Here is a 24,826-nt window from a genome sequence, read left to right on the forward strand (position 1 = left end):
GGTAACGTCAGAAGCTGAAAGTTTGGGAACCGCAAGATAATAATACAAATGTTGCATTGTGTTGGGAAATGGATTTTAATCTTGTTTGTATCTGGGTGTGTTTTTTCTTTTACAGAGCACATGTTTTTAACAGCAACTTTTACATTTTGTGTAATCTCTACTACTTGATTGACCAAATAAAAGAAACTATATCCTGCTTCATGGTTTACATATGTAACGACATTTGAAACACAAATATCTACTCTCGTTAAAAATTATTAACAAAAAACCAGAATAGTCAGTGTGTTGTTAATTATGGGGCAATTAGTAAGGGAACAGTGAATTTGTTCCTTAAATCGAGCTCTTTGAAACTGAAGCTATCGACGTCAGAACTGTAAACAGAGAGCACAAAAAGGCGGGTCTTAATGAGATCGCTGGGTTCTCATTGGTCGCCTGTCCTGCCGCTCGCGGTGGCCCCGCCTCTTCCCCCGGACCAGGCTCGGTTGAGTCGTTGGATCGAGGAGGAGTGCGGTTGGCGGCCGCGATGGTCTGACAGATGAAATAGCGAAAAAAAGAAAGAGAAGGCGGGCGTCCTCCCACACAAAACAATGTTCCCCAAAGGCAAAGGCACCCCGGTGCCGTCGGACAGCCAAGCGCGAGAAAAGTAAGCCGAGAAACTGTTATTTATTCCGTATTTTTCCGCCTGCTAAGTTGCTTTGTGTTGTTTGCTGGATATAGGCTAGCAAGAGGCGATTTCCTCCTGCCGAGAATGGAATTGAATGAACCGCCTTGTCTGCTCGCCATTCCTCTTCCGAGCTGTGCTTCTTCTGCCTTTAGCTTTCTGCTGTTGTTCTCCGCACAGCCACCATAGACTCCAGGGGCGGTCTGGTTTGTGTTTAAAGCGAACTCTCTGAGACGTTTTTCGGGGTTGTCCGAAACGAGAGCACGGAAAATGAGAAAACAATAACATCGCGGCGCTACAGTGCATTGTTTTCTCTGTTGCGCTCTCTGCCTGGATAGGCTTCGCTTTTTATCACCCTCAGCCCCATCAGTTCCACTAAGACACAAGCTAACACACAGCATTCTCGGACTGCTTTTTATGCTTTAAATTATATAGTTTATTTACCAGCTAGGCAACATTAAATGCTGCAAACCTTCAACAGGCTTGGCTTGTTTTCCAGTCCCCATTTAATTTTTGGCTTGAGCTATTTGGCAGCCATTGTTCCCAGGGCCTGTAGTCGACTCAGCTCACCTACTCTTCATTTTGCAGGAAGAATTAACCTTATAGCAATATGTTTATAAGACCAAGCCACACATTATTATCACTTTTTCAATTTTTTAAAAAAATATTCTATTTTCCTACACAGGTTGGCTCTATATGTCTATGAATATTTGTTACACATAGGAGCACAGAAGTCTGCACAGACCTTTTTATCAGAGGTATGTGGAATTTGGGGGTAAAAGTTCAACCCTGTTTTCAACACTTTATTGAAATGCTTTTTTTAACAAAAAGATCAGTCTTAACTGAAATCTGTTGATCGTTTGTAAAACCTGTCATAGATCCGATGGGAGAAAAACATAACCCTTGGAGAGCCCCCTGGATTCCTACATTCCTGGTGGTGGTGAGTCTCATTTCGTCGTACTGTAGCACAGTGTCCAAGGCTTGTTTGTGGTGTTTCAGTTGCTTCATGACCTCCCGCACCCCCTCATACCCTCCTCTTGTCTACAGTGTTTTCTGGGACTTGTATTGTGCTGCACCCGAGAGGAGAGAGACATGTGACCACTCCAGCGAAGCAAAGGCCTTCCATGACTATGTGAGTAGCAATCACATGGAGCTCTTTTTGAAGTCGTAGAGACATTCCTTTTTTTTCCACCTTGAGGTTTATCAATCAATCAGTCAGATATCCTTTTCCTCCCTTGATCTCAAGATCAAGTACTGAAAAAATCTATACGTTTTTTCCTCTGTTCAACAAATGCATCAAATCCACTCTTTGCCTATAAACAAATCAACTAACTTCATTTTCTTTAATGCAGGTTTTGTGAGCTTCAGAAAAACATAAAGGTTTTGACGTCTAAATTGGGAAAATGTTTTGTTGGATTGAAAGAAACTGTCCCCATTAATCAATCTGCAGCTATTTTTTTCACCAAAAAAAGTTAGAATCAGCAGGTCAGAGTCAAAGAAAACTGGTTGTGGTTATCTATACTGGTTCATCTCCTTTTTTGATTTATATAATGTAATATAATCAAAACACCACATTCGCAGCTCAAGTCTGGGTTTCGTTTTTTTTTTTTTAATCATCTCATTTCGGGAAACGATTATCTCTCTCTTCATATGTTCCTGTCCTAACAAAACATGAGTTCTTGAACGTACACAATACCTGGTCACTTGTGAGTAGTTCTGGTCTATTTTAGGAATAAAAATATTTTCTGCATGCTGATGATTTTTTTTTTTTAAAGTATGTTTTGGGTTTTCTTTTAGTACTTTCTTATCATTCTGCACAGTTGTGCTTCAAAACCTGAGCAGATTGGACCACTTTTTGTCAGTGGGCAAACAACGAGCTTCATAGGTTTCTGGGAAAATGAAGCTGAAGTCAGCATTTCCTGAGTCAGACCTGTTCCTCTAATCCCCGCCTCCGTTGTGGAAGGGGAAAAAGGTTTAGACACATTATTAGAATATTTCTGCACACAACTTCATTTTTGTTTTGATAATAATCTTTGGCTGCCTGTTAGTGTGTCAGCTCAAGTACATGTTGAAACATAGTGCATGCAGAGTCATAATTCTAATGGATCTGAAAGAGCAGTAGTTGGCAGATCTGTGTGCTCCCTTTATGAGACGTCACTCACAATTTGTGCCTCATTTGGTTGTACATTGCTTCTCCTATTGCAATATTTTCATATTTGCATGATAAGGGTGTTTTGCATGTTGATAATTATGCTATTTTGGAGATGGAACGGGGCAGGGGTTGCTTTCATTTGCTGTTTCCTGCTTTGAACCACCACTCAAAAAAGAACATCTAAAAAAAAAAAATCTTGTTCCGATTAAAGAAAGTGTGGACTGCTTGTTTGCGGCTTCCGTCCTTTCTCTCCAACTTGTATTTTCCTTTTCTTTTTGGAAGGTTAAGCAGTAATTGCACACTAAGTAAATTAAATAAGTTCAGGATTTGTCAGAATGAGTGCTGAAAGAACATTTGAGGTTAAGAGTTTTGAGCATAATTTAGGGTAACCCATGACTGTGAGTGTAGCTGTGGTCAGCAGAGGGTTAAAACCGAGATGTCTTTGCAGATTGGATTGTTGGTGGGTGGGTTATCATTTCCAGTCATTCAGAAGTTATTTACTTTGACAGCCAGCCATGTTTTTCTTCTTGCTTGTTTTCTTTCTTGTATTTTATGCTTTGACATTGACAAAAAAGTGTTAAATTTTAGAGATGCGCTGGTCACACTTTTCTGACTGACACCAACTTCTAATTGGTTTTATTTGTTTTACTCAGAAGAACTATAATATCTGAGAGAATAAATCTCACAGGTTATTTGTTGGAGATGCTACTTTTGAATGCAGCAGAAAATGAAGGAGTTACGAAGGATATATCTCTAAACTTGAGATTTTTGTTTTCCTTTTTTTTTAAACTTAATGAAGGGCTTTAAAGTATGCATTTTGTTTGATGTCTTAACAGTATCAAAATTCTGAGTTCTCAGTTTTAATGAATTAAATGAACAAAAGGACATGAACCATTTCTCTCTATTACTGATCAGAGTCCTTTAAGGGGAAACTGATTCTGATATCGGTTTTTTAAATCTTATGGCACAATGGGAAAGCCTTTAAGGTTATAAGTAATTTATTTTTGTAAAGTATCAACAATGTTTTAAATACACAGTGTAAATAAGACCTGTGTCCTCGACTGACACAAATAAAAACATGAAACTTAACATGAATAAAGTCTTAATCTTGTACTCGACTTTGTAGATGCTGCTTTTATTTTGAAGGGAATTCTTTTGTTTCGTGTTTTTGGTAGCTACATTATACTGTCATTCTGATAAATAGAGCAAGATTCTCCGAGACACATCAATTTATACTGAAAAAAAAGGCAGATCAGGAAAGGAGGTGGAGTTTTTAACTAGAAATGAAGCTGAAATATTTATGTGCAAAATCAGAAGTGGGATGTTCTGTTGGTGGAAAGCAGGCTTGTTTTCACAAAGTACAACTTTTAGTGCAGATGTTTTTGTAAAGGATAAACATTTATGCTTAAGTCAATACAAATGTTTAGTTGTCGTGACGGTAGGTCACAGCTTGCTTCGTTGCACTGTTGCCAGAAAAATTACATTTACAGTTTATTTTTAGCAAACCTAAATTGGGGAAAATCACATCCAGCCGATAGTTTGGCCCTTGACAACAGCCACAGTTCCTTATTTGGCCCATTGGGGAGAATAATTGCCCACTCCTGGTGTAAGACCTTTAAATTGCTTTGACTGAGACAATTTTCCTCTCCTGGAAAACATTAGGCCAACGAAGCAGCGGTAAAACAGTGTAGAGCTCTGCGAGTTCCTCTCCAACATCTTGTGGCTGCCCTGTGCTCCGATGTTGTCTCTTTGTGATTATTAGGGGTCAATCGAGTATGGGTCTCTGTGTGTGTGCACGCTTGTGGACAGTAGTAGTCATTGGACTCTTGCCTTTGTCTCGGTGTGGGGGAGGTGAGTGCCTTTCTGTTAGCCAGCAGGGATCGTAAAGCCCCGGCATATTCACTCCGGGTCTGCCGAGCGCTCCCCGAGGGCTCCGTCGCCATGGCGCAGCTGCTGATTGATGGCTGTCACCAAGCTGAGGGCAGATTGGAAAAAGGAAAAGGGAGTGGCATTGTGGCATATGCCCAGCATCCACCACAGCGGAGGAGCCGAGGGAATAAAAAAAAAAAAAAAAAAAAACGGGGGGGAGGAGAGAGATGAGAATCAGAGGAGAGTGACTATAGAGGGAGAGAGAGCATCCAGTCGGGTTTTATGGTGTTGATTGATGGTTAAACATTTACAAGCTAAACATACGAGCTGGTTTCTTTTGAGCGCCGGTTTCAGTGGAAGAAGTGAGGCTTTTAAAGGCGTGCAGGCTGTTGGGTGGTCTCTACTGCGGCTGAAACACCTACATCATTTCTCCTTTGTCCAATTAAAATGTTAGAGTTTTCTTCTTTCTGCTCGTCTCTCTGTTTCCCCCATACAGCTTCTTGGTCATCCTCACACTCCTCTTTTTTTTTTTTTTTCTTCCTCCAACATGCTCAATTGCCAACCCTAATCTCTTTGTTGTTGGAAAAGAATCACATCCACCATTGCTGCCCTTTTCTAACATCTTTCAGTGATCTAAGTATTTATTTGGCTGAGACTCCTTGAGAGCTTTGAAGTACACACATGGTACATGTGCTGAATCATGACTAAGGGGGGGAAGGGTAGCCTCCTGGGTTGTTGCAAAGAAGGCCCCAGACAAGGGGGCTGCGCCTCAGGCCACGGTAAGACATCTGCCTCTTTCTGATTCCAGAAAGTCTGTAGAGACGAAGCTCGTTTAAACAGCGAGCAGCATCAGTCAGTTTGGGACAGTCCACCCAGCACAGCTGTGGGGTTTACAAGCATGTGATAAAGATCTAGCGAAAAATGCCTGGATCTCCCCATGCACATTGCTTTTTTTTTTTGTTTTGTTTGTTTTTTCACTGTTGTATGCTCTTCTGCAGCAAGAATTTTAAACATTTGCATTGTGTAATCATTTGGTAGACATGTTAAAGTTTCATCTTTACAGGGATTTACTGCTTTAGCGCACAGGAAGGTTTCTGTCGCGATGGCCAGCATGGGGGTTGAATCCGTATAAATGAAGTCAGAACTGTAAATCAGCCTTTGTCTCCAGTTTTGTTTGGCTAGAACATTCAACACACTCTTTCCAGAAGAAAAATGTATAAATAGCTCTGCAGGTTTTTGAGTTGTGCAATTAATTGAATTGCTGTATTAAGCTAAAAATATATTTGACCCACCGGATGGGCCTTAGTGCTCAAACCTGATTTATACATTAAGTGGCTGAGATACTAGAGCTCACAGACTAATGACAGACTCAGTGTAGCGGTTTAAGTTGAAGAAAGGAGGCAGAAAATGTTGATTAATCTTCATCAATATTCTCAGAGCTGAGCTGTGTATATATTTGCTTCATATTGTGCAACCCTTGCAATTATTGAAATTGACATAAGCAGTATAACAATTAGACAAAATTCACTTGTTACCTTGACTAAATCAGGAGGAGTATGTTCGTTGTATTTAGGGAATGTCGGTATGTGGTCTAGATTTATTTCCACGGAGACATTCATTGTTTAGGGGCTTTGAATGAGGTTCTGTTTGCTCTGAGTCTTTTCACTCCTTTGCCAGTTGATCGCCCCCATTTTGTTTTCACACATTTCCATTCATCCCTTCCCACTTCCATTTTGTCCCATAAATAAACCAATTTGTACACATTTAGCTTAGTGTGCCAGTTTGTCTAGGTAGTTACTGGTGTTTTAGTTGAATTATTATGGAGATAACCTTAAAAAAATGCTCAAATTGAATATGTAGTTATTGTGATTGTATGTTGCATTTGTTTGAATTATGAGAGGTTATGACCTCGTTATAGGTCATAACAGCACTGGTTAATTATATTAATAAATTAAAAACACATTTTTTTGGCCAATATTTATTTAAGTGATGCTTATTTTTTTTAAATTCTTTTAAGTTTGCAAACAAATTGCATTAAAATAGATTTTTACTTCTATATTTTTCACAATGTTGCACTTTATAGTGTATTCTCCTCAATGGTCATAGGACTAAAAAATAACATTAAATCAATAGGTTAGAGTTATAATGTATTGAAAACAGTTTCAATAGATTTAGTGACAAAGCATTCAAAAACATTTTATGCTTCAGCTGTGGAATCGACCACCTGAAAAACAAAAAAGAGATTCTAGATTTCTTTAGAAAATTGGTGGGAAAATATTCGATCCAAACAAAATCTCCAGTGGTTTTTGAAGTACAGAAATACTGATGCTTAAAACTAAATACTCTTTAATTATGGTGTTTATGTTTAAACTTAGTTTAACCATCATTAACCATCTTACTTGTAAATGCCTTATTTATTTTTGTAATGTAATTTGCTGGTTAAGTGCAGGTAACCAGTTTAATCCATACATTAGCATACTGAATATGTAAGGTAAGCAGACTAATAAATAAAAGTCATTACACCAAGTTCTGTCAAAATCTGGTTGGGCAAAAATATGTGACAAAATAATTGACTCTATAGAAATGCTACATTTTCCCCTACAATCCTGTGACTCTTAATTCTTAGTTGTTTTTTTTTTAGAAAGTGTCTTGTCTGAGATGCCTTTAGAAGACGATTATTATCTATTCACAGTACTGATCTTTAGATTGGAAGCCTCTTTCCCAGGTTTGCTTTAGCTTGTCTGCTTTTCTCACTTTCTGTGTTGGCAAAATGATTCAATTATTTTTAGTCGTGTCTTGTCACTGAAAAGCCGCAGCGAGCGGGGAATGGTGGGGTGGGGGAGGTCTGCTGTGGCTGCACAGAGAAGCAGAGCACACACCCACATAAACTTTGCAGAGCATTGGCAAACCTGTACAAGGCTTAGGGAGGAAAATCTCAAAATATTATTCTGTCTTCACAAAACAAAAAACTACAATTTTGATGCATTTAGATGCCTGTGTTGGGTGTCTTTGTGAACTAGTTAATGCTACCATCAGAATAGCAATAGCATGACAAAGATGCAGCTGAATTTCATGCTGTTAAAGACATTATTAGCGTCAGATTTTCACTACTTATGGCAAAAAATGATTATTATGTAATTTTTGAATTAATCTCCCACAGTGCTGTTCTGTTGGTACACCTGTCAGTCCTCGCAGGTTAGATAACCATATTACTGGATGACTCTCTCCACGTCTGCTTAATGGGTGCAGTCCTAACGTCATCCTTCGCTCTGACTGGTCTGAGCAGTTCTCGCCTTGTGAAACGAGTCGAGTTTTATATTTTATGCAAAAGCATTTTGTTTTATTCTCGTGGTGTTTTCGTTGTGTGGGTTCCTCCTGCGTGGTGCAGACTTCAGCGTCAGGTCCAAAGGATATTTATTGATTACTCGATGTGAAGACGATCTGCTTTACAGGAAGTGTTTCAAAATGTGCTGGTTGGATAGTATACCTGACAGAAACGGCAACGTTAAATCCTGACGCAATGGACACCAGGATGCTTGCATGTAAATATCATGTTCTGTTGACGTCATGTTTGCAGGTCTGTGTGTTATAAAGTGAATGTTTTCCACAAAGATAAACAAGAAGCCTCATGATTAAATGTTTGAGGGCACTGATTGCAGTATAATAAACCAGTGTGAACATGCTAAATAGTTCTGTTAAGTTTTGCTCTTTCTAATCCAGTTCAAGTTCAGAACATCCTCTCAGTTATGTGTTTAAATATTTCCACATGAATGTGACGTATGAAATGAAACAGTGTCACTTGTTGTAGCTGCATACATTTTCAACACGGAATTGACTGAAGTTGCAGAGATGGTAAAGAAAACACGTCTGTGTTTGCTGGATCGGACCTTTATGAGGCCTGATCATCCCGTCTCTACAGGGTTTGTGCAGCTGCTGCTTTTAGAAGACGTCGTATGTCACAGCAGAAATGGGGGAAATTGCTCCAACCTGAATTTAGTGGCAATTTTTGATTTCTGACTTTTGTTAGCGTTTGATGTGTCAGTGCATATTTCAGGCTATTACAGTTTCTCCCTGAAAATTGAGGGGTTATTATGACTATGAGAGCAGAGGCAATGTCACACAGTGTGAGTGATAAAGCAGACACCTTATTCCACCAAATCCATAAAATAGGGTTTTGATATTTTTAAAACAAAGATAAAATTGTCATGGAGTTAACATCTTACTCATTTTTTCAGCATTATGTCGATTTGCTTGGCTAACAGTCTCTGTTCCTTACAAAATGTCAATACTGACGGTTCTAAAGGGTAAAATGGCAACTTTGTTATATTCTGTTTAGTAGGGTTTAGCTATATGAACTTAGCTTTAGCTCACTATTTTTGTAGTACTATTGCAATAACGATAAAGTGGCGATAAGTATTTACTTCTATTTTTTAGAAACACACATAACACATTATTTGTGTTTTTTTGTTTTTCACAAACACAAATAATGCTTTTGTAAAACATTCCCAATTGTAATGCGCTTCTTTAGGACTCCAGTCTCATAAAGAAGCGTGATTTGTATCCCTAAACTGCACAAGGTAACCATAGTTTATTCATTGATGCTTTCATTGAACAAGCAGTGGAGAAAATGGTGACACTATCAATGCCGACAATACAGACAGTTTTGTGGGGTTTTAAACCTCATTAATTGGATATATTGTGACAAAGATAAATCCAAATTGTTATCATAGGAAATTTATTATGATAAACAATATGATAAATGCCCTGTACAGCCTTCCTGTTGTCTGTTGAAAATGTTGCTCTCTCTCATAGACATAGACTGCATAGAGGTCTTGACAAGTCATTGCAAATATATACTTTTAAATAGCATTTCAACATATTTATGCTTGCAATAACTTCACATTAAAACCTCCAACTTATACTGAAAACATTTAACTTTGAGTCTTCTTCCCTCTAACAACCCGGAAGGAGTTGTTGTCACGGTTACTCGGTACAATTGGGTGCATTCACTAGTTGGAAAAGATCAGATTTCTGTCACCAAATTTACATCTCCTGTTTTTCATTAAAATGAATCTTTGACTTGGGATCAGAGCTCAGTAAAAAAAACAGCGTGCGTGCGTGTCTCCTGTCTCTGAGGGAACCGACATTTCCCTGTGGTCTCACTTCTCTCCTCACTGAGGTATTTCACAGGGGCCGCCTGAGCAGATATAATTAGGGAGGGTGCAGTCGATAAAAAGGAGAGTGTTTGCTATTGACCAGTGATGTCTGCAGGCCTGTGAGACGCTACAGCGCAGCTCTGCCACCGTGGATGCTGATACACATGTTCTTGTCGTTTTTGTTGCCTGTTCGCCTCCGTCTACCCGCAACAATCTGGGGTAAGATCAGCTTCAGTTGCTGTTCCCTGGAAGCTAAACCCCACAGCTCAGAAGACATTAGCTCATCTCGGATTGTTTCAGCTGCAGGGAAGAAAAACTCAGTCAATTAGGAGCGTGTGACCGAAGCAAATGGCACATTAGTGAATTAGGGCTGCGGTTTGAGCAGGAAATAGGCCCAGCTTGCCCCTGCTGTGCAGCAGCACTTTGGAGCCTCTGACTCAGTGCATCCCTCTGATACTTATCTGATCGGGCTGGATCCCAATCAGCAGGACTCAGACCTCTATAAAGACCCCATCAATACCTTATTGAGGCTCTGAGACTGCAACATGTCACTTGGTTAAGCTCCTACAGGAAATACATGGAGGGTTTTCATTCACGTGTTCATATGAGGCTCATGAAAGCAGCAGTTTGTGTAACCATGAGCTCACATTGCGCAGAACAATAAGCGGTTTCATTTTTGATGCTTGTCAGAGTGCTGCAGCAGCGCCCAGCCCCGTGATGGGGGGGATGCCTCCAGGTGAGGGCATGCCAGGGGGACCGATGCCACCGGGCTTTTTCCAAGTAAGTCCATCCACACTTAAACTGATTCAAACGTTTTTATTTACGCCAGAATTAAATAAGTAGATCTTCATCATGTCTCCGTCTTCCATGTTTTGACCCTGATATTTAGTGTGTTGTACAATCTTTCTACACCGGCGCTTCTGAATGTGTTAGATTTACTCTGCTTAGCTTGGCAGACTTTTTATAAACGTGGATGTTCTGTCAGTCCCAACCCCTCCTGTGTTGTAAACAGGCGGGCGTGGTCCGGCCATTTCCCTCTAATGGAGAAATCGAAAGGTGCAGCACCTAGTGTAAATCGATAACTCTAGAGAATAAAGTCTTTACAGGCACCTGTGTGGAACTGACTTGTTGGGGAAGCGATTCATCACTAATCCAATAGACTTCTTTCCTTTTTTTTTTAAATTAATTACAAGCGACAACGACTCAGTGAATCATTTCCCCCCCCCCTCTGGTTAATATCAGAAGTCATTTTGACAACCATAAATGAGCACACACACAGTCTCACTAACCATAGCAAAAAGCAAATGAGGCAGCTCAATTAGCCTCTCTCATTCTGTCAGATCAGCAACATTAGTGCCAAAGTGCCAGTATTTAGTGTTGTTGTAAAGCTAATTGCATACAGCTTAATTGATGCTGTTAATTCAGGGAAATTAGCGCTGATAACATGCTGTATGCAGCAGGCTTCTTAATGCCTTGAGTGACAGGCGAAAGAGCCCACATCCTCTCCATCACTGTCTCTTTTCTCTCGTTCCGGGCTATCATTTGCTTGTTCTCCTCTGCTTTGTACATGAAAATGAGCACCATGTCTTTGTACGTTTTGGCACCACGCTTTGGTTCTGGCATTTCAGCTGTCCTCTGCCCTGTAGTAACCTTGCTTCTCTCGATGCTCCTTCTTGGATTTTCCTTTTCGCTTTTTGACTCACCCCCCACTTCCCTGTCTCTTTTCTGTCTCCCCTCTCTCTGCCTCATCATTCTGCGTGATGCTGCAGGGTCCACCTGGTCCCCAGGGCTCTCCTCACCCTCAGCCTCCTCCCCCTAACAGTATGATGGGACCACACAGTCAGGTAATGCTATCTTTCTTTCCTTCTTCATTTCTTTCTGGTCTTCCTTCTCTCTTGTTATTCTGTCTGCAATCATGTGTGAACACAGATTCTCGAATGTGATGCTTCATGCTCCGGCATTTGCTCAAGCTTCCGATGCGTTAGCAGCTTTTACAGTTCACAGTTCATCAAAGGAAATTAGAGCAATGTTACCTGAATTTCATGTTTGGAATAAAGAAACCTTGTGTTTGTGTTGTAGTCCTTCATGTCGCCTCGTTTCGCTGGAGGCCCGAGAGGTCCCCCCATGAGGATGCCCAACCAGGTAGCGTACACACCTCTTTCACAGCGGGGTGGATCTCTGATCTAAGGGTGTTTTCACACCTGGTTGGTTGATAGACTCGGTTCGCCTGGGGACCAAAATTTCAACATTTGTTACATTTTCACCGGGTGTGGTTTGGGTTCACACTGCACTGTGTCAAATCAACCAGACCAAAGGGTTTGGTTGCCAGTGGTGGCGCTACACCAAGAACTACTGAAGGAAATGACTTGAAAACCTCTGAAGAAGACATGAGCGTAACTTCCTTTTTCACAAAATATAAATAAAAATTGCGTAGTGTCAAATTTTAGTGTTTGGTTTTGTCTTTGGTAAAAGACCATGAAAGCTGGACTCTCGGATTTGTTTTGGTTGTATTAACCCAGAATGCCCTTCGCTATAGTCTACTCTAAAAGCTTTTTGGAGCTTTTGGAGTGGTCTGCATGCATCCACATATACATTCAAACTGCGGTAGAGTTCACTTAAACCGAGACAAAGGTTTTTTAAACAAAGCGGTATAGAGTTTGCTATTTTGGTCCACATTAGTTTGATTACGTATTCACATATCCCCAAACAAACCGAACTTTCAAGGCAAACGAACAAGAGTTTGATTAAAGCAAACTAAACAGGGTTGGTGTGAACGCATCCTTCCTCCTCCATTTCTGCATTCATGTTTTGCATATCCTGTATTTAAACTCTGACCACTGTACACATTTTGCTATAAATTCATTATGTAGTTTTTGTATTCGTACTTTAGGGAATAGATGAGAAAAGACAGATTAATTGTGAAGTTTGAAATGTCTTAGATTTTGACATGACAAATGGGAATCCTGGAAGTAGCTAGAAAAAAAAAACAGGTTTTTGTGATGCTTAACATATTTTAACTTAAAACCCTAGTTACACCATATTTGTGTTTTGTTTCTCCCAGACCCCTGGCGGAGGACCTGGTCCTCATCCCATGTTGCCCAACATGGATCCTACACGACCACAAGGTACAGATTTGCACCACATCTACTATTCATATTTCTGTCTGGTTTACTAAAAGTCCCCTTTATTCCTCCAGGCCATCCTAATTTGGGGCCAATGCAGAGAATGAGTGGCCCTCGTGGCATGGGGCCCATGGGGCCCGGCCCTCAGGTAGGCTCTCAGTTTGTGCAGAATACATTGCTGCTTTCTTCATGATCACGACGTCCTTTTTGTCAGTTTCTGTTCAGACGCCAAGCCATAAGCTAATTCTTTTTGTTGACATTAGTGGCCAGCTGTGTTACCACAGCAACCAAATTGCATCTAATGTTGTTTGAAATGAGATTTATTGTTAAAAGTTTGGATGTCTCTTCAGAACTTCGGCGGTGGAATGAGGCCTCCACACAACGCCATGGGTCCTGGTATGCCAGGAGTGAACATGTGAGATCTTTGGTCCTTTGAAAGATTTTTTGCGCAATTTTCTGCATAAGTAAAAAAAAAAAAAAAAAAACAACCCAAGATTTTTACCTTTTAGGGGCCAAGCGACAGGTCGACCATGGCCCAATCCTAACAATGCCAACACTGTGAGTACGGACTGCACCACAAAACGCACGCATACAGTCAGAGAAATTATGTTTCGGATTGCTTTTTTTTTTTTTCCCCCATCTCTCTTCTGGTCTGGGGATGTAATTGTGGTATTATGTGTCATAGTTTCCACAGACGTTTGAACAGCCAGCTGTAATGGCATTAGGGTGATGGGATGATAAATGATGACAACTCGAGGTGTAGAAAGGGTTTGCTGTCTCTCTCTCTCAGTCTGTAATGTTTCTGTCTTTGGTTTCAGATGCCTTACTCATCACCCTCTCCTGGCGCATACGGGGTGAGGATGGACGCTTCAAGTCTGGCACATTTTACAGAAATGGTTTTATTTCTTGAATAAATACCTGTAATGTGTCTGCATTTGTTTTTCCAAAGGGGGCATCTGGCGGTGGAGGTCCTCCTGGAACTCCCATTATGCCCAGCCCTGCAGGTTGGTACTTCTCATATGAAATGCCTGCTTTCAGACGTGTTCTCCTGCCACACATTTTCATGTATGATGTCATTTTATCCCCTCAGACTCAAACAACTCTGGTGACAACTTGTATACTATGATCAACACTGGACCAGGCAACCGAAATAATGTAAGAATATCCACCCTAATTTCATCTAGTTGATGTGGTGGCTTTTATAATATGCATCTTTTTACAGATAACCATTTAAAAAGTCAGACTTGTGAATGAAATGGGACCATGCAGGGAAAAAAACATTTCCTATAAGAAGGATTCATGCTTTCTTGTGTTTTCAGGGTTTAAGTGTTTGAATAAAACGCCCTAGTTCCAGTTCTAGAACCAGTTCTGAAGGGACACGTCAAACAATAATTGTTTGAATTATTGTTTCAAACAATAATTAAAAGCGGTTCAGACCAGCTGATGCCTGATTGGCAATGACCTGCAGGAATCACACATGGAGAATTTATTTAAAGAAGATACTAAAATTGTGTTTCTGCAAGGTTATGACAAAGTTATGTTCAGCTTTTTCTGCAAGCCTTTCACAGAATACAGTTTCTCCTAACACTGTTTTATTCTATTAAATGCCATTATTTACCTCCAGCTCCTTCATCCAGCAAAATGCATGTTGAATAAGTAGTTTGCTAAAACTCACTGTTGTGATGAAGGTCATCCTACAACAGGCCTGAATTAACTGCATGCCTAGAAATGTGAATATTACTTTAGAAAGTGGTATTGCAATTGCTGAAAGCTGCCCAGTCAGATAAAAACCAGTATTATGCTAGAAAGTGACTGAGCAAATTAAATTAAATAGATTGGAATATGTAGAAACACTGAAATATTGTCAGTGTTTTAACAGATTTTGAAATCTTTTAAATTATAACTGTGAATAAACATACAAAACCCTGAGAAACACTGATTCCATTTCCCTGCTGAATCAGTTTTAATTGTAAGTTTTAGTGGCTTTTTTTTAAATCAGACTTGTTGAAAACAAAACCCAGCTCATGAGTTTTATTAGGACATGGACTGGTAACTGGCCTTCTGTTCAAGTTTTTCTATTACACTTTTTCCCTCCACTTAACTTTCCTTCAGTAGCACCAAGAAGAAAAAAAGGAACTCTCCAGTTCTGTTTTTGAGCTGCTCTGGTTTGGAGCTCTTTCTTCTTCTTGTGCTGGGCATTTGCGTCGTTACTGCTTTACAACATTTAACTTTCCTGCTGCTCATCTAATTTTTAACTTTACAATAACCGTAATTGGCTTTGGAGCATGTAATAAAGTTGCATTAATTCAACAGCCTGTGCTGTGGTGCTAGTGTAAGTGAGTCATTGTCACTTTTTTACCCCCTCAGTTCCCTATGGGCCCGGGCTCTGACGGGCCCCTGGGAGCCATGGCTGGGATGGAACCACACCACATGAATGGATCACTAGGTAACACTACAAGCTATTAAAGATCAACACACACACACGTAATGCTTTGACTTCCATAAATATCAAAACTCGGCACATGTTTCTTTTTTTTAATTATGGTTGCTTTCTTGTGCAGGCTCTGGAGACATGGATGGAATGAACAAGGTAAATCATGTGGCCATTCTCTTCTGTTTGTTTTTTGTTTTCATTTTAGACCTTTATCTATTTTAAAGTGGAATGCTGTCCTGTACATTTAAGAAGAAAGAAAAGCAGACTGTGATCTTCTTGCTTCCAGAATTCCCCAAACAATTTAAGTGGCATTAGCAATCCTCCCGGGACCCCGCGGGATGACGGAGAGCTGAGTGGAAACTTCCTCCACTCCTTCCAGAGTGAGAACGTGAGTGGCTTTTCTTTTTTAGGCTCCTCACCAATGACCGTAGCAGTAAAGCTTCAGGGAACGCGTTGGCCTGAAAACCTGCGTCGTTATTCGTCCTTATCCTCTGCTTTGTTTCTTCCACAGTACTCTCCCACCATGACGATGAGTGTGTGACCCCCCTCTCCTTCCACCTCCGTCCCATTGCCCCCCATCCCCACCCAGCATTATTTGCCATCATTCCAAGGATCTGAACTCGCAACCGAAACATGGCCAAAACACATCAGCGCCAAAATCAGGGACAGGCGCCATTTTGGTTCCACACTAATGCCAGAATGCAAGCGACCACTGCTCCTTACTCAAAATGAAGGATGATTTTCTCCATCTATTACAGCCACATGTGACAGAAACCAGCTACTGAAATGCAAACATGACACGTTTTATGTTCCTTTTGCAAAAGCTCCCCTTCCATGCCACCGAGTCCCATCAACCTTCCTCAATGAACAGGAAAAAAAAAAAAAAAAGGTTGACGTTTACCTCTTGTACATTTCAATGATCGCTTCGTGGTGCAAAATGTGCAGGAAATATCCGCTTTTGTCATTTAAACACTGGAGAGTGTGCATATGCATTGTGAGCTTGGAACGTTTTTGTCTTGTCCTTTTTATTTTATAATTTTTTTTATATATATATATATATATATATATATATTTTGCCATGCATACCATCTCACTATGTTGGGTGACATAGGATTCTGAATTTGCCTTTCCCCCATGTCCCCCAGCGGCCACCTTTAATAATAATGTACTATTCCCTTCTGAACCAATCCTTCTATTTAAAGAGATTTTAAGGGTAAAATGTGTGAGAGAAATGTTGCTTTTACTTTTTCTCATATCCTATTGATCCTTTTCCGGCCTATTGTTGACAGCTAAACGGCTCCACTCTCTGAGCTGCTTCATTCAAACAGCTGGACTGCTGCGGCTGCTGTTTGCTGTCAGGGGAAGCCAGACTTTGGCATAGGAAGTGAGTGCATGAGTGCTGAGGGTTTGTGTACAACATACTACCTAGTGCTGCTCTTCTCTATGTGGACACCTGCTTTAAGATGTGGTGTGTATCTCCTTACCTGCCTGTGCTTAACACTCTGTGCTCCTCATCGTCGTAGCCTTCCGTGTTTTTTTGTCTGTTTTTGGCTTTGTTACGACAAAATGGCCCATTTGTTTATATCACTGGTCGTCCCCATTACCCCCATTTCCCTTCCCCCTTTTAGCCCATCAACTTTTTTTTTATTTTTATATTTTGATAAAAAAAAATCCCACTTTGACTACGTATATTGCCTCAGTTATTCATTTAGTCAAAGCTTTCTAAACTGATTCTAGTAGGGGTCATTATAAAGTTAGCATCAGTCTTGTAAATGTGATGAGAAGTTTTTGTTTTATTTGGTTTAGTTTTTTTTTTTTTTCCTGTGAACATTACACATTATACACATCTGTCCTATGTTGCCTTTATTTGCTGATATTTTTTTATTTCAAATTGAGGAAAGATTGCTTGTTAATATAATTTTACAATAACTTATTTCACTGTGTGAGTTTTTATTTGGGCTGAATGTAGGTCATGTGCTGCAGACATATGGAGGTGCATCTTAAGACATTAGGAAACCATCGCAAACTTAATTTGTTTTGGTGATTCATTTCAAAGGGTGATACTGATATAGATTCAAAACTATATAAAACTACAAGTGTAGAACATATCAAATGTTCATTTCTAGTGATTTTTATGTTTTTGAAACTAGCAAAAACCCAAAATGCAGTTTCTCAGGAAATTTGAATGATCTATAACATGAATATTGATACGTAATTTTAATAGCCTGCAGAATATTGTGGTGACTAGATGGTTGTCCTGCATTAGAGGTGTTGACCTGGCTGTATCCAAGATAGCACTGCATGATATCAGGATGATATACCATTGCTAAAAGTTACAATCTCGATTATGATAAACCCACATTTTCTTAACAATTCTACAATCTTCCCACTGCTTTCTGTGAGTTTCAGCATCTCAGCCATTAACCAATCATCCAGTGAAGGCTTTAGTTGGGTGTCCATTTAAATAATCATATTTTACTGAGGTCAAATTGATAAATAATGCTCTGTCGTATATTGCATCCAAGCAGCAATGATGTCAGTGGGACACATTTTGCAGCTCTAGCTCAAGTATATTAATGGAAAGTTGAGTGGAAGGAAAAGGTTTAATAAAAAGGGCGTGTGTAGGGCAGTTGGAGTCATTGCATTAGGAGCCAACACAGAGAGACATGGGCTACAACTCGTACATTCCTTGTTAAGCCTCTACTGAACCCGAGACGACATGAAAAGTGATCAAGTAGAAAGGTTAGACTTTTGCTCAATTCTGAAAACATTCTTTTCTTCCAGATGAAAGGGCATTTTATATTTATTGGAAAATCAAGGTCCCAGAAAGAGTGGGGAGGCAAAGATTTAAGCAAGTTTCCACTTTCCAGTGATTTGTAGAGCCGTGACGTTCTCTGGTGTTGGTCCTCTGTTGTTTTTTTTAAATTCCAAGGTCGGCGCAGTTATCTACCAGGATTTCAAACCACTTAATGTTTCCTACTGCTCTGAAGCATTACAGAGGTGCATACTTTCTTTTTATTGTCGTCGAAGCAAAAAGTTTCAACATCTGCTTTGATGACTGTGGCGTTACTGTGATGGACTGACCAGCAAACTCACCTGTATTGTCAAGAGGAAGCTGAGAGACACCAAAACCAACCAATCAGATGAACTGAAGGCTGAGATAAAACAACCTGGGCTTCCTGAACACCTCAGCAGAGCCAGAGGCTGATCTCATCCATGAAGCCACGACCAACTGATGAAAAACTTCATGCAGAACATATTTTCAAGTAGGACCACAATTTTTTTCTATTTTAGATCATTTTTTTTAAATGACCATTAGTCTTATGTGATAATTCTAAGTTTCTGAGAAACTGAATTTGGGGTTGCTTATTAGCTGTGTCAAAACTAGCTGAAATAAATATTTGGCATACAGTATCGTGTAAAGGAATAGTAGAATTTCTCTTTAGATTGATTTACTTAAGCTAACTTTGATGTTATTCTAATTTGTAATGCGTCTGCTAGTGTGTAACGACGGCTTTAACAGTAGATATAAATCAACTATTGAGTTGCTGTAGCTCTTTTCTGAACCTTTAATGAACTTCCTCAGTGTCTGCTTTAAAGGCAACTGGAGGAAATCCTGGACTGTGGAAGCCTTTGTGACGGAGGAAGTTCTTCCTCATCAGGTCTGGGCTCATCAGAGTTCGGTGTGAGAAAGGCAGAGAGGTGGGCTTTGTTTTTGTTTCCATCACAGTTAGTCAAAAAGTTTGGCTGCACAACATTACGTTTAGACCTACAGATTTATTGAACAGGGTTTTTAAAATCATGGAATGGAAAAAGATAACCATGTAGATTATTTCTATATGCTACAATGAAAGCTTGGTAAAAACGAATTTACATTCTTTATGGTGGTTTTCATCAATTCCACTGTATCTCAACAGTAAGAGGAATCATTGGTGTATAACATTCAAACCTTTTAGTGGCCTCCACAGTGGGCAGCCACTCAAAAGCTCTCTTCTATGAGTGTGGGTGCTGACCCGGTTGACAGTCCCTACACTGCCACCTTCTGGGCAACTTGTGTAAAATCATACAGACGTTCCCTAAAACTTGCATACCTGGCAGCCACTCAGAATTGCTGAACACTCAGGAACATTTGGTCAGTCCTGTACTGCACAGGACTGGCAAAACAACTAATTATAAATAAAACTAATTAATTGTGTGGAAAATTGCAATGAATAAACTGTCCAGTTAAGCGAACATCATGCGTCACTGGCTGTATTTTATACTGTGACTAAATACCTAAACTGGAATAAATGTTACAAAACTACAACTTAGATTTTTTTAAATTATTATTTAAAACAATGTTTGCAAATTAGTTAAGTAGAGTTTAACAGAACAGATTTTTATTATACAAACTTGATGTGTAGTATATAAAGAGTAATGAAGACAGATGCTACTGATAAGTACAACAAAAATGAAATACAGTTGGAAAATGACAGATTGGGATTCACTGCATGTGATGGTGGTGTAAAAATAGACGCACATTTTACGTAACGTACAAACTGCCCCCTGGTGGACTAAAGTAGAACCTGCATGTCATGCAGGGACTCGGAGCAGGGAAGGGAGGCTTCTGGTCTTCACATTTTAAGGTTCAAGTTTGTATCCAAACAGGACAACTGCTGGGAGGTTCTGACAGTATTCTGGTTCCTGTCCCGACAAAAGGAAGTCAGCCGGGTTGAGCTGCTGTGGGCCTGCCTCCACAGGATGTGAGCTGGCTGGGCCAGAGCCAAACACACTCAGACCAAACTTAGAGCTACACAGTTTTGTGCTGTTAAAGCTGCGAGAACATAAAAATATGTTTTTGTCATATCCATGTGGGAGACTTATAAACAAAATGTCATCTTAATAATGTAGCGTTATTGCCCTCACAGAATTAGCTGAGACACATAAAGCAACAATGTGACCTTTTATTTTGCTCAAACTATCATATTTTATAACAAAATATATGGAAATTAAGCAAAATACATCAGCATTCTAATATTTTGATATTGGTAATAAAGGGTGTTTTTCTGTGCTTCGTCCCCTGATTCCAGGCGAAACAGATTTGCCCTTTGATATGCTGTAAAAAGCAAACACTTGTTGCATAACAGCAACAGTGCTGAATGCAGAAATCGGCTGAGATAAGTCTGTTAAGCGATAACCAGCATAACAACCTGAATGTGGAGCTTCACAACTCAAACATGCACATCTGCATAGAATCAGATAACAAACACTCTGTTGTATTGTTATTGCCTCCAGACAGTCAGCACCTGGAGAGCCTTTCTGTGAAGAAATAATAAGTCCTCTGTGAATTTGCAGCAGCCTTTTTCCTGTTCCAGTAGGCTGGTGGTATCAGGTGAGTCACGGTGACTCAGACTAGGACCATACAGCTAGTTTCTTCGAACGGGCAATATTGTGGGAAACTAACACAATAATCGAGGCAAGATTAAAGTATATACCTTTAGTTAGTTTCTATCAGGGTTTATTTCCCAGTTGATCTACAGTAATTTGCAAAAGTATGTATCGTCACTGAACTTTTCCATATTGTCAGGAATTAATGCAGTAGAACATTAGTGAACAACTTGGAGAATGTGGAACACAGCGGGCAGGTCAGTGATAAAGTCGTTGTTATGAGGTTATAAAACAATATCCCAGGCTTTGTTCACTGTATCATCTGAGATCAGAATGAGTACGACACAAAAACAAATCTCCCAAGACACGGCCATCCACCTAAACTGACTGTTCAGGCCTGGGGTGCTTAACCCTTGGTAACTTCGGAGAAGCTGAGGAGATCTGTAGTTCAGGTAGGAGGATCTTTTGACATAATAGTCATAGCTACTGCAATCTAACAAACATTTTTCAGCACCTTTTAATTATTTCTATTTTATTTATTTTTCACCGGTGTACCTCTTGAGCAGGTTTTCCTCCAAAAAGAAGTTTTATCTTAAGGGACTTCCTGTTACAACGGTCAAAAAAATAAGAAGAAAGTCATAGGAAGAAATACTGGAGTTTTTGGTTGACATGTCAACACAAACCTAACCTGAAGACATCATCTCCATGCTGAAACATGGCAGTGGCAGCATTGTGTTGTGCAGAAGCTTTGTTCAGGAGAAACAGAAACCAGTCCAATTGAAGCATGCCACAGTTTTAAGGCTTCAGTTGTTAAAAGTTTTGAAAACCATGTATACCTTTCCTTCCAGTTCTGTTATCCACTACTTTTTTGTTGGTTTATAACAAAGTCCTTACAAATGTATCATGATATCTTCAGTGTCACTAGCGAGGCATGTTTGGATTTTCTCCACGGAGCTCTGAAACCCAATTACAGCTAAGCGAAAGACACGTGATGAGTGGATAAATCTTTACTTAAATCTTTGATTTTTATAGAATATACTGGTGTACTGACACTGACTGGAGAAGTAGAAAACAAATTAGCAGTTCTAGTCATTTATATTTTAAATTTAAGACACCAGCTCCCTCCTACCAAGCTTTATAAACAAATTCCAAGCTGACCGTTTCCGTGTTTCACCTCATCTGGTCACAGATCCCAGCGGTTTCATCTGCGGCCGTCACTAAGAAACACAAAGCTGAGGTTGAGCTAAGAACGTATATATGAAAGTGGCAGGAGAGCCTGGGGACGACAACGGAGCAAAGGAATTATAATAGCTGTCGTTATTCAGTGGTAAATGCCATAGAGGCACAAGTTCACATAGAGATAACAGTGTTTTGATTCAGGGCCAATAAAGAGTTAAAAACACAGTCAGATTAGCAGATTCCAGTCAGCTGCAGTCAAACAAAGCATTTTCAACAACAGCAGCTTTCCCGAGAAAAGTCTGGTGGAGCGAGGAGTTTCAACTTATTTCATTTTCTGCAGGACTGAACGCACCTCCAGAAGATTGTAGCCCCAAGGCCCCATTTTGCCCTACAGAAAAAGAGAGAAAGCGTTACAGCTGCGTCATAGCTAAAACCTTTAACTTTCACCGAAGGCAGAAGCAGAGCAACAAGTCGTCACGAAAAACGTCTTTGGCAAGAGATCTTTCCCTTTTGATGTCATCAACAATATTACTGCATACCAAGAATTCTTCTTAAACATCTGTTTTGTTTTCACTGCTCCTAATCACGCAACGCCGTGTGATCAGGGCGAGGAGAGCCACACATCTACTTAACTTCAGCTTCGGTAGTGGTATGACAAAAGGAGGAGCTGCACAGAATGTTCTCGTCTTCCAGGATATTTTGGCTAAGCTCCATATTTCCCTCGTGTCTTTTCAACAGAAGGAGGTTGATATTTAATTTTAGATTCCTGGAAAACCCTCTAGAGCCTGTACTGACTTCTGTAGCAACAACTATTTTAAACATTAGAAATCACACTTGTTTGTGTTTTTCTTGGTATTTCACTGCATCTTGGTGATCATTTACATAAAAATGACCACCTACTTTATTCATGTTTACCTTGTACAACTTTCAATCATATATTGTGTGTGATCATTGCATTTTATTTTTGTTTACATGTGCCAGCGTCCCAGCTGTTTAAGTGTCACACACGTCAGCTATTTCTGGTGCAAGATGTGCAGGGCTCCCACCTTATAAAGGACTTTTCCAGCCTGCAGCACGTACAGCCTCTCAGGTTGGGCAGCATACTTGATGGCTGAGACATTACTCATCTCATCCACCACCACAGGACACAGAGGGTCGTTCTGAAGCAGGATCTGTGCTGCAGACAGCCTCTCTTCGAGGCTCCGGTGCTCACTGATGTCAAAGTTATTGCCAAAGGACCACCCATCTGAGACACACACAGGTGATTTCATTTAAATCATAAAGAGTGCAGCAGGACATAAATGAGGATCATAAATGCTTTTACAATATGTTCCAGGAGTTACAACCTAATTTTGGTACTTTAATGTTTCTGATGTTAGCTAGGATATAAAATGGTGAAAGGCGTAAAACAAGCAGGGATCTGTCAATCAAAGTTGCAATTGCAACTCCAGTATTTCCTAAGTATTTAAAGTACAAAATTAGTATTTTATATACGTGAGGTCAAAGGCAAATAATACACATTTGTTTTTTCTTTTATTTTCTTTCTTTGTATTACCTTGTAAGCACTTTGCGTTGCCTTGTTGCTGAAAATGTGCTATATAGATAAAATTACCTTTACCTTACAAATTAAAATCTAAAAATCACCTTGTGCCTTTGCAACCAGTCCTACCCAATCAAAACTTTGTGGAACCACCTTTCACAGCAATTACAGCTCCAAGTCTTTAGGAGAATGTCTCCAACAGCTTTGCACACATAAAACTTGAAACATTTGCTCATTTTTGTAAGTGAAATAGCTTAATTCCATACAGATTAGCAATTACATTTTCACATAAGGCCAGGGTAGATTGGATAGCTGTTTTCCTCTAGTAAATATGAGAACCCTACAAGAACAAACACTTGAGATTTATTTTATTATTTTTATTTTTTCACGTGGTGTATCAGAATTAAGTGGAGTGCATACAAAGCCCATTTTTGATATTTTAATTGTAAATCATCACATTCTGGGAATTTATGCACTACTTTGTCTTGGTCGATTACATAACAGCACATTGAAGCTTGTGGCTGGGGCGTGAGAATGAATGAACTGCGCATGTGTATAAAGTTAAAGCCAAATTAAGCACTGTACCCCAATACCTTCCTCGTGGATGATGTCGCGTGAGGCCGTGCTTTCTTAGATTTCACACACCTGTTGAATGGGCCTCAGCGACGTAGACCACAAGAAAGTCCGCCACGTCCCCGAAGTCCCTGACGAGCTGCTTGAACTCGTCAAGCTTGAACATAAACGGGGGTCAGGTGCAGCTTCCAAAACTCAACACCAGCGGCCTGTTGCCTGCAGACAGGAGGCAGCACAAATTATAGCGACTGAGGATAAAGGCGGACACGGGCGCATGCATGTCAGGGCCAAAAATACGCACCTTTGAGGTACTTGACGATGCTGGTTCTCTCCCCATCCATGCTGATCACAGGTGAGTCTGGAGCTTCTCCTCCAACAAAAGCCTCTTGTCCCAGTGAAAGCCACAGAGTCTTAGAGGCAACTTTAATAAATGCAAGCGATCCATAAGTCAGGCCCCAATCCTCGTAGGTAAACCTGGGATTCTGGGTCATGGTAACCTTTTCTCCCATTTTCAGGATGAGCTTCCTGGCGAGGTTTGGCGAGAGAACTTTTAAAATATTGAGGATGACGCTCAGAGCTATAATATAGCAGAACATGCATGGTGCTGTTAAATAGACGAAGAACTTTTGCAGAAACATCGTCCCTTCCTTAGGGAGGGAGATAAAAACCCCGCTGTCAGTGCAACACTCGGCTCCCGTCCTGCAAGAATAAACTCTGCCTGTTACCTCACACTTTTATAACCGATGCCTTCACGGACTCTCTGCATGCTCGTA

The 24,826-nt window shown here is 40.1% G+C and overlaps 2 protein-coding genes across 3 annotated transcripts; one reads left to right on the top strand and one right to left on the bottom strand.

The window, feature by feature from the left end:
• Positions 1 to 465: 465 nt before the first annotated feature.
• On the top strand, positions 466 to 17,076 carry ssbp3b (single stranded DNA binding protein 3b). 2 transcript variants are annotated; one of them, XM_032571471.1, is made up of 18 exons: positions 466 to 643; positions 1,347 to 1,419; positions 1,540 to 1,601; positions 1,709 to 1,793; positions 10,529 to 10,618; positions 11,608 to 11,682; positions 11,918 to 11,980; positions 12,900 to 12,963; positions 13,035 to 13,108; positions 13,311 to 13,375; positions 13,470 to 13,518; positions 13,779 to 13,814; positions 13,910 to 13,964; positions 14,051 to 14,115; positions 15,328 to 15,406; positions 15,522 to 15,550; positions 15,681 to 15,782; positions 15,906 to 17,076. In XM_032571471.1, the coding sequence occupies exons 1-18, from the start codon at positions 588 to 590 to the stop codon at positions 15,933 to 15,935; spliced, it is 1,152 nt and encodes a 383-aa protein (XP_032427362.1). In that variant the 5' UTR covers positions 466 to 587; the 3' UTR covers positions 15,936 to 17,076. The 2 variants fall into 2 exon arrangements, with proteins under 2 accessions (XP_032427362.1, XP_032427363.1); XM_032571472.1 differs by lacking the exon at positions 11,608 to 11,682.
• Positions 17,077 to 17,193: 117 nt separating this feature from the next.
• dio1 (iodothyronine deiodinase 1) lies at positions 17,194 to 24,778 on the bottom strand. Its single transcript, XM_032571473.1, has 4 exons — positions 24,355 to 24,778; positions 24,126 to 24,269; positions 22,987 to 23,186; positions 17,194 to 22,328 (listed from the first exon to the last, which is right to left on the bottom strand). Exons 1-4 carry the CDS (start codon positions 24,689 to 24,691, stop codon positions 22,263 to 22,265), a joined length of 747 nt encoding a protein of 248 aa, XP_032427364.1. The 5' UTR covers positions 24,692 to 24,778; the 3' UTR covers positions 17,194 to 22,262.
• Between the last annotated feature and the right edge of the window lie 48 nt (positions 24,779 to 24,826).

This window comes from Xiphophorus hellerii, chromosome 9, assembly GCF_003331165.1.
Source record: "Xiphophorus hellerii strain 12219 chromosome 9, Xiphophorus_hellerii-4.1, whole genome shotgun sequence".
NCBI lineage: Eukaryota > Metazoa > Chordata > Actinopteri > Cyprinodontiformes > Poeciliidae > Xiphophorus > Xiphophorus hellerii.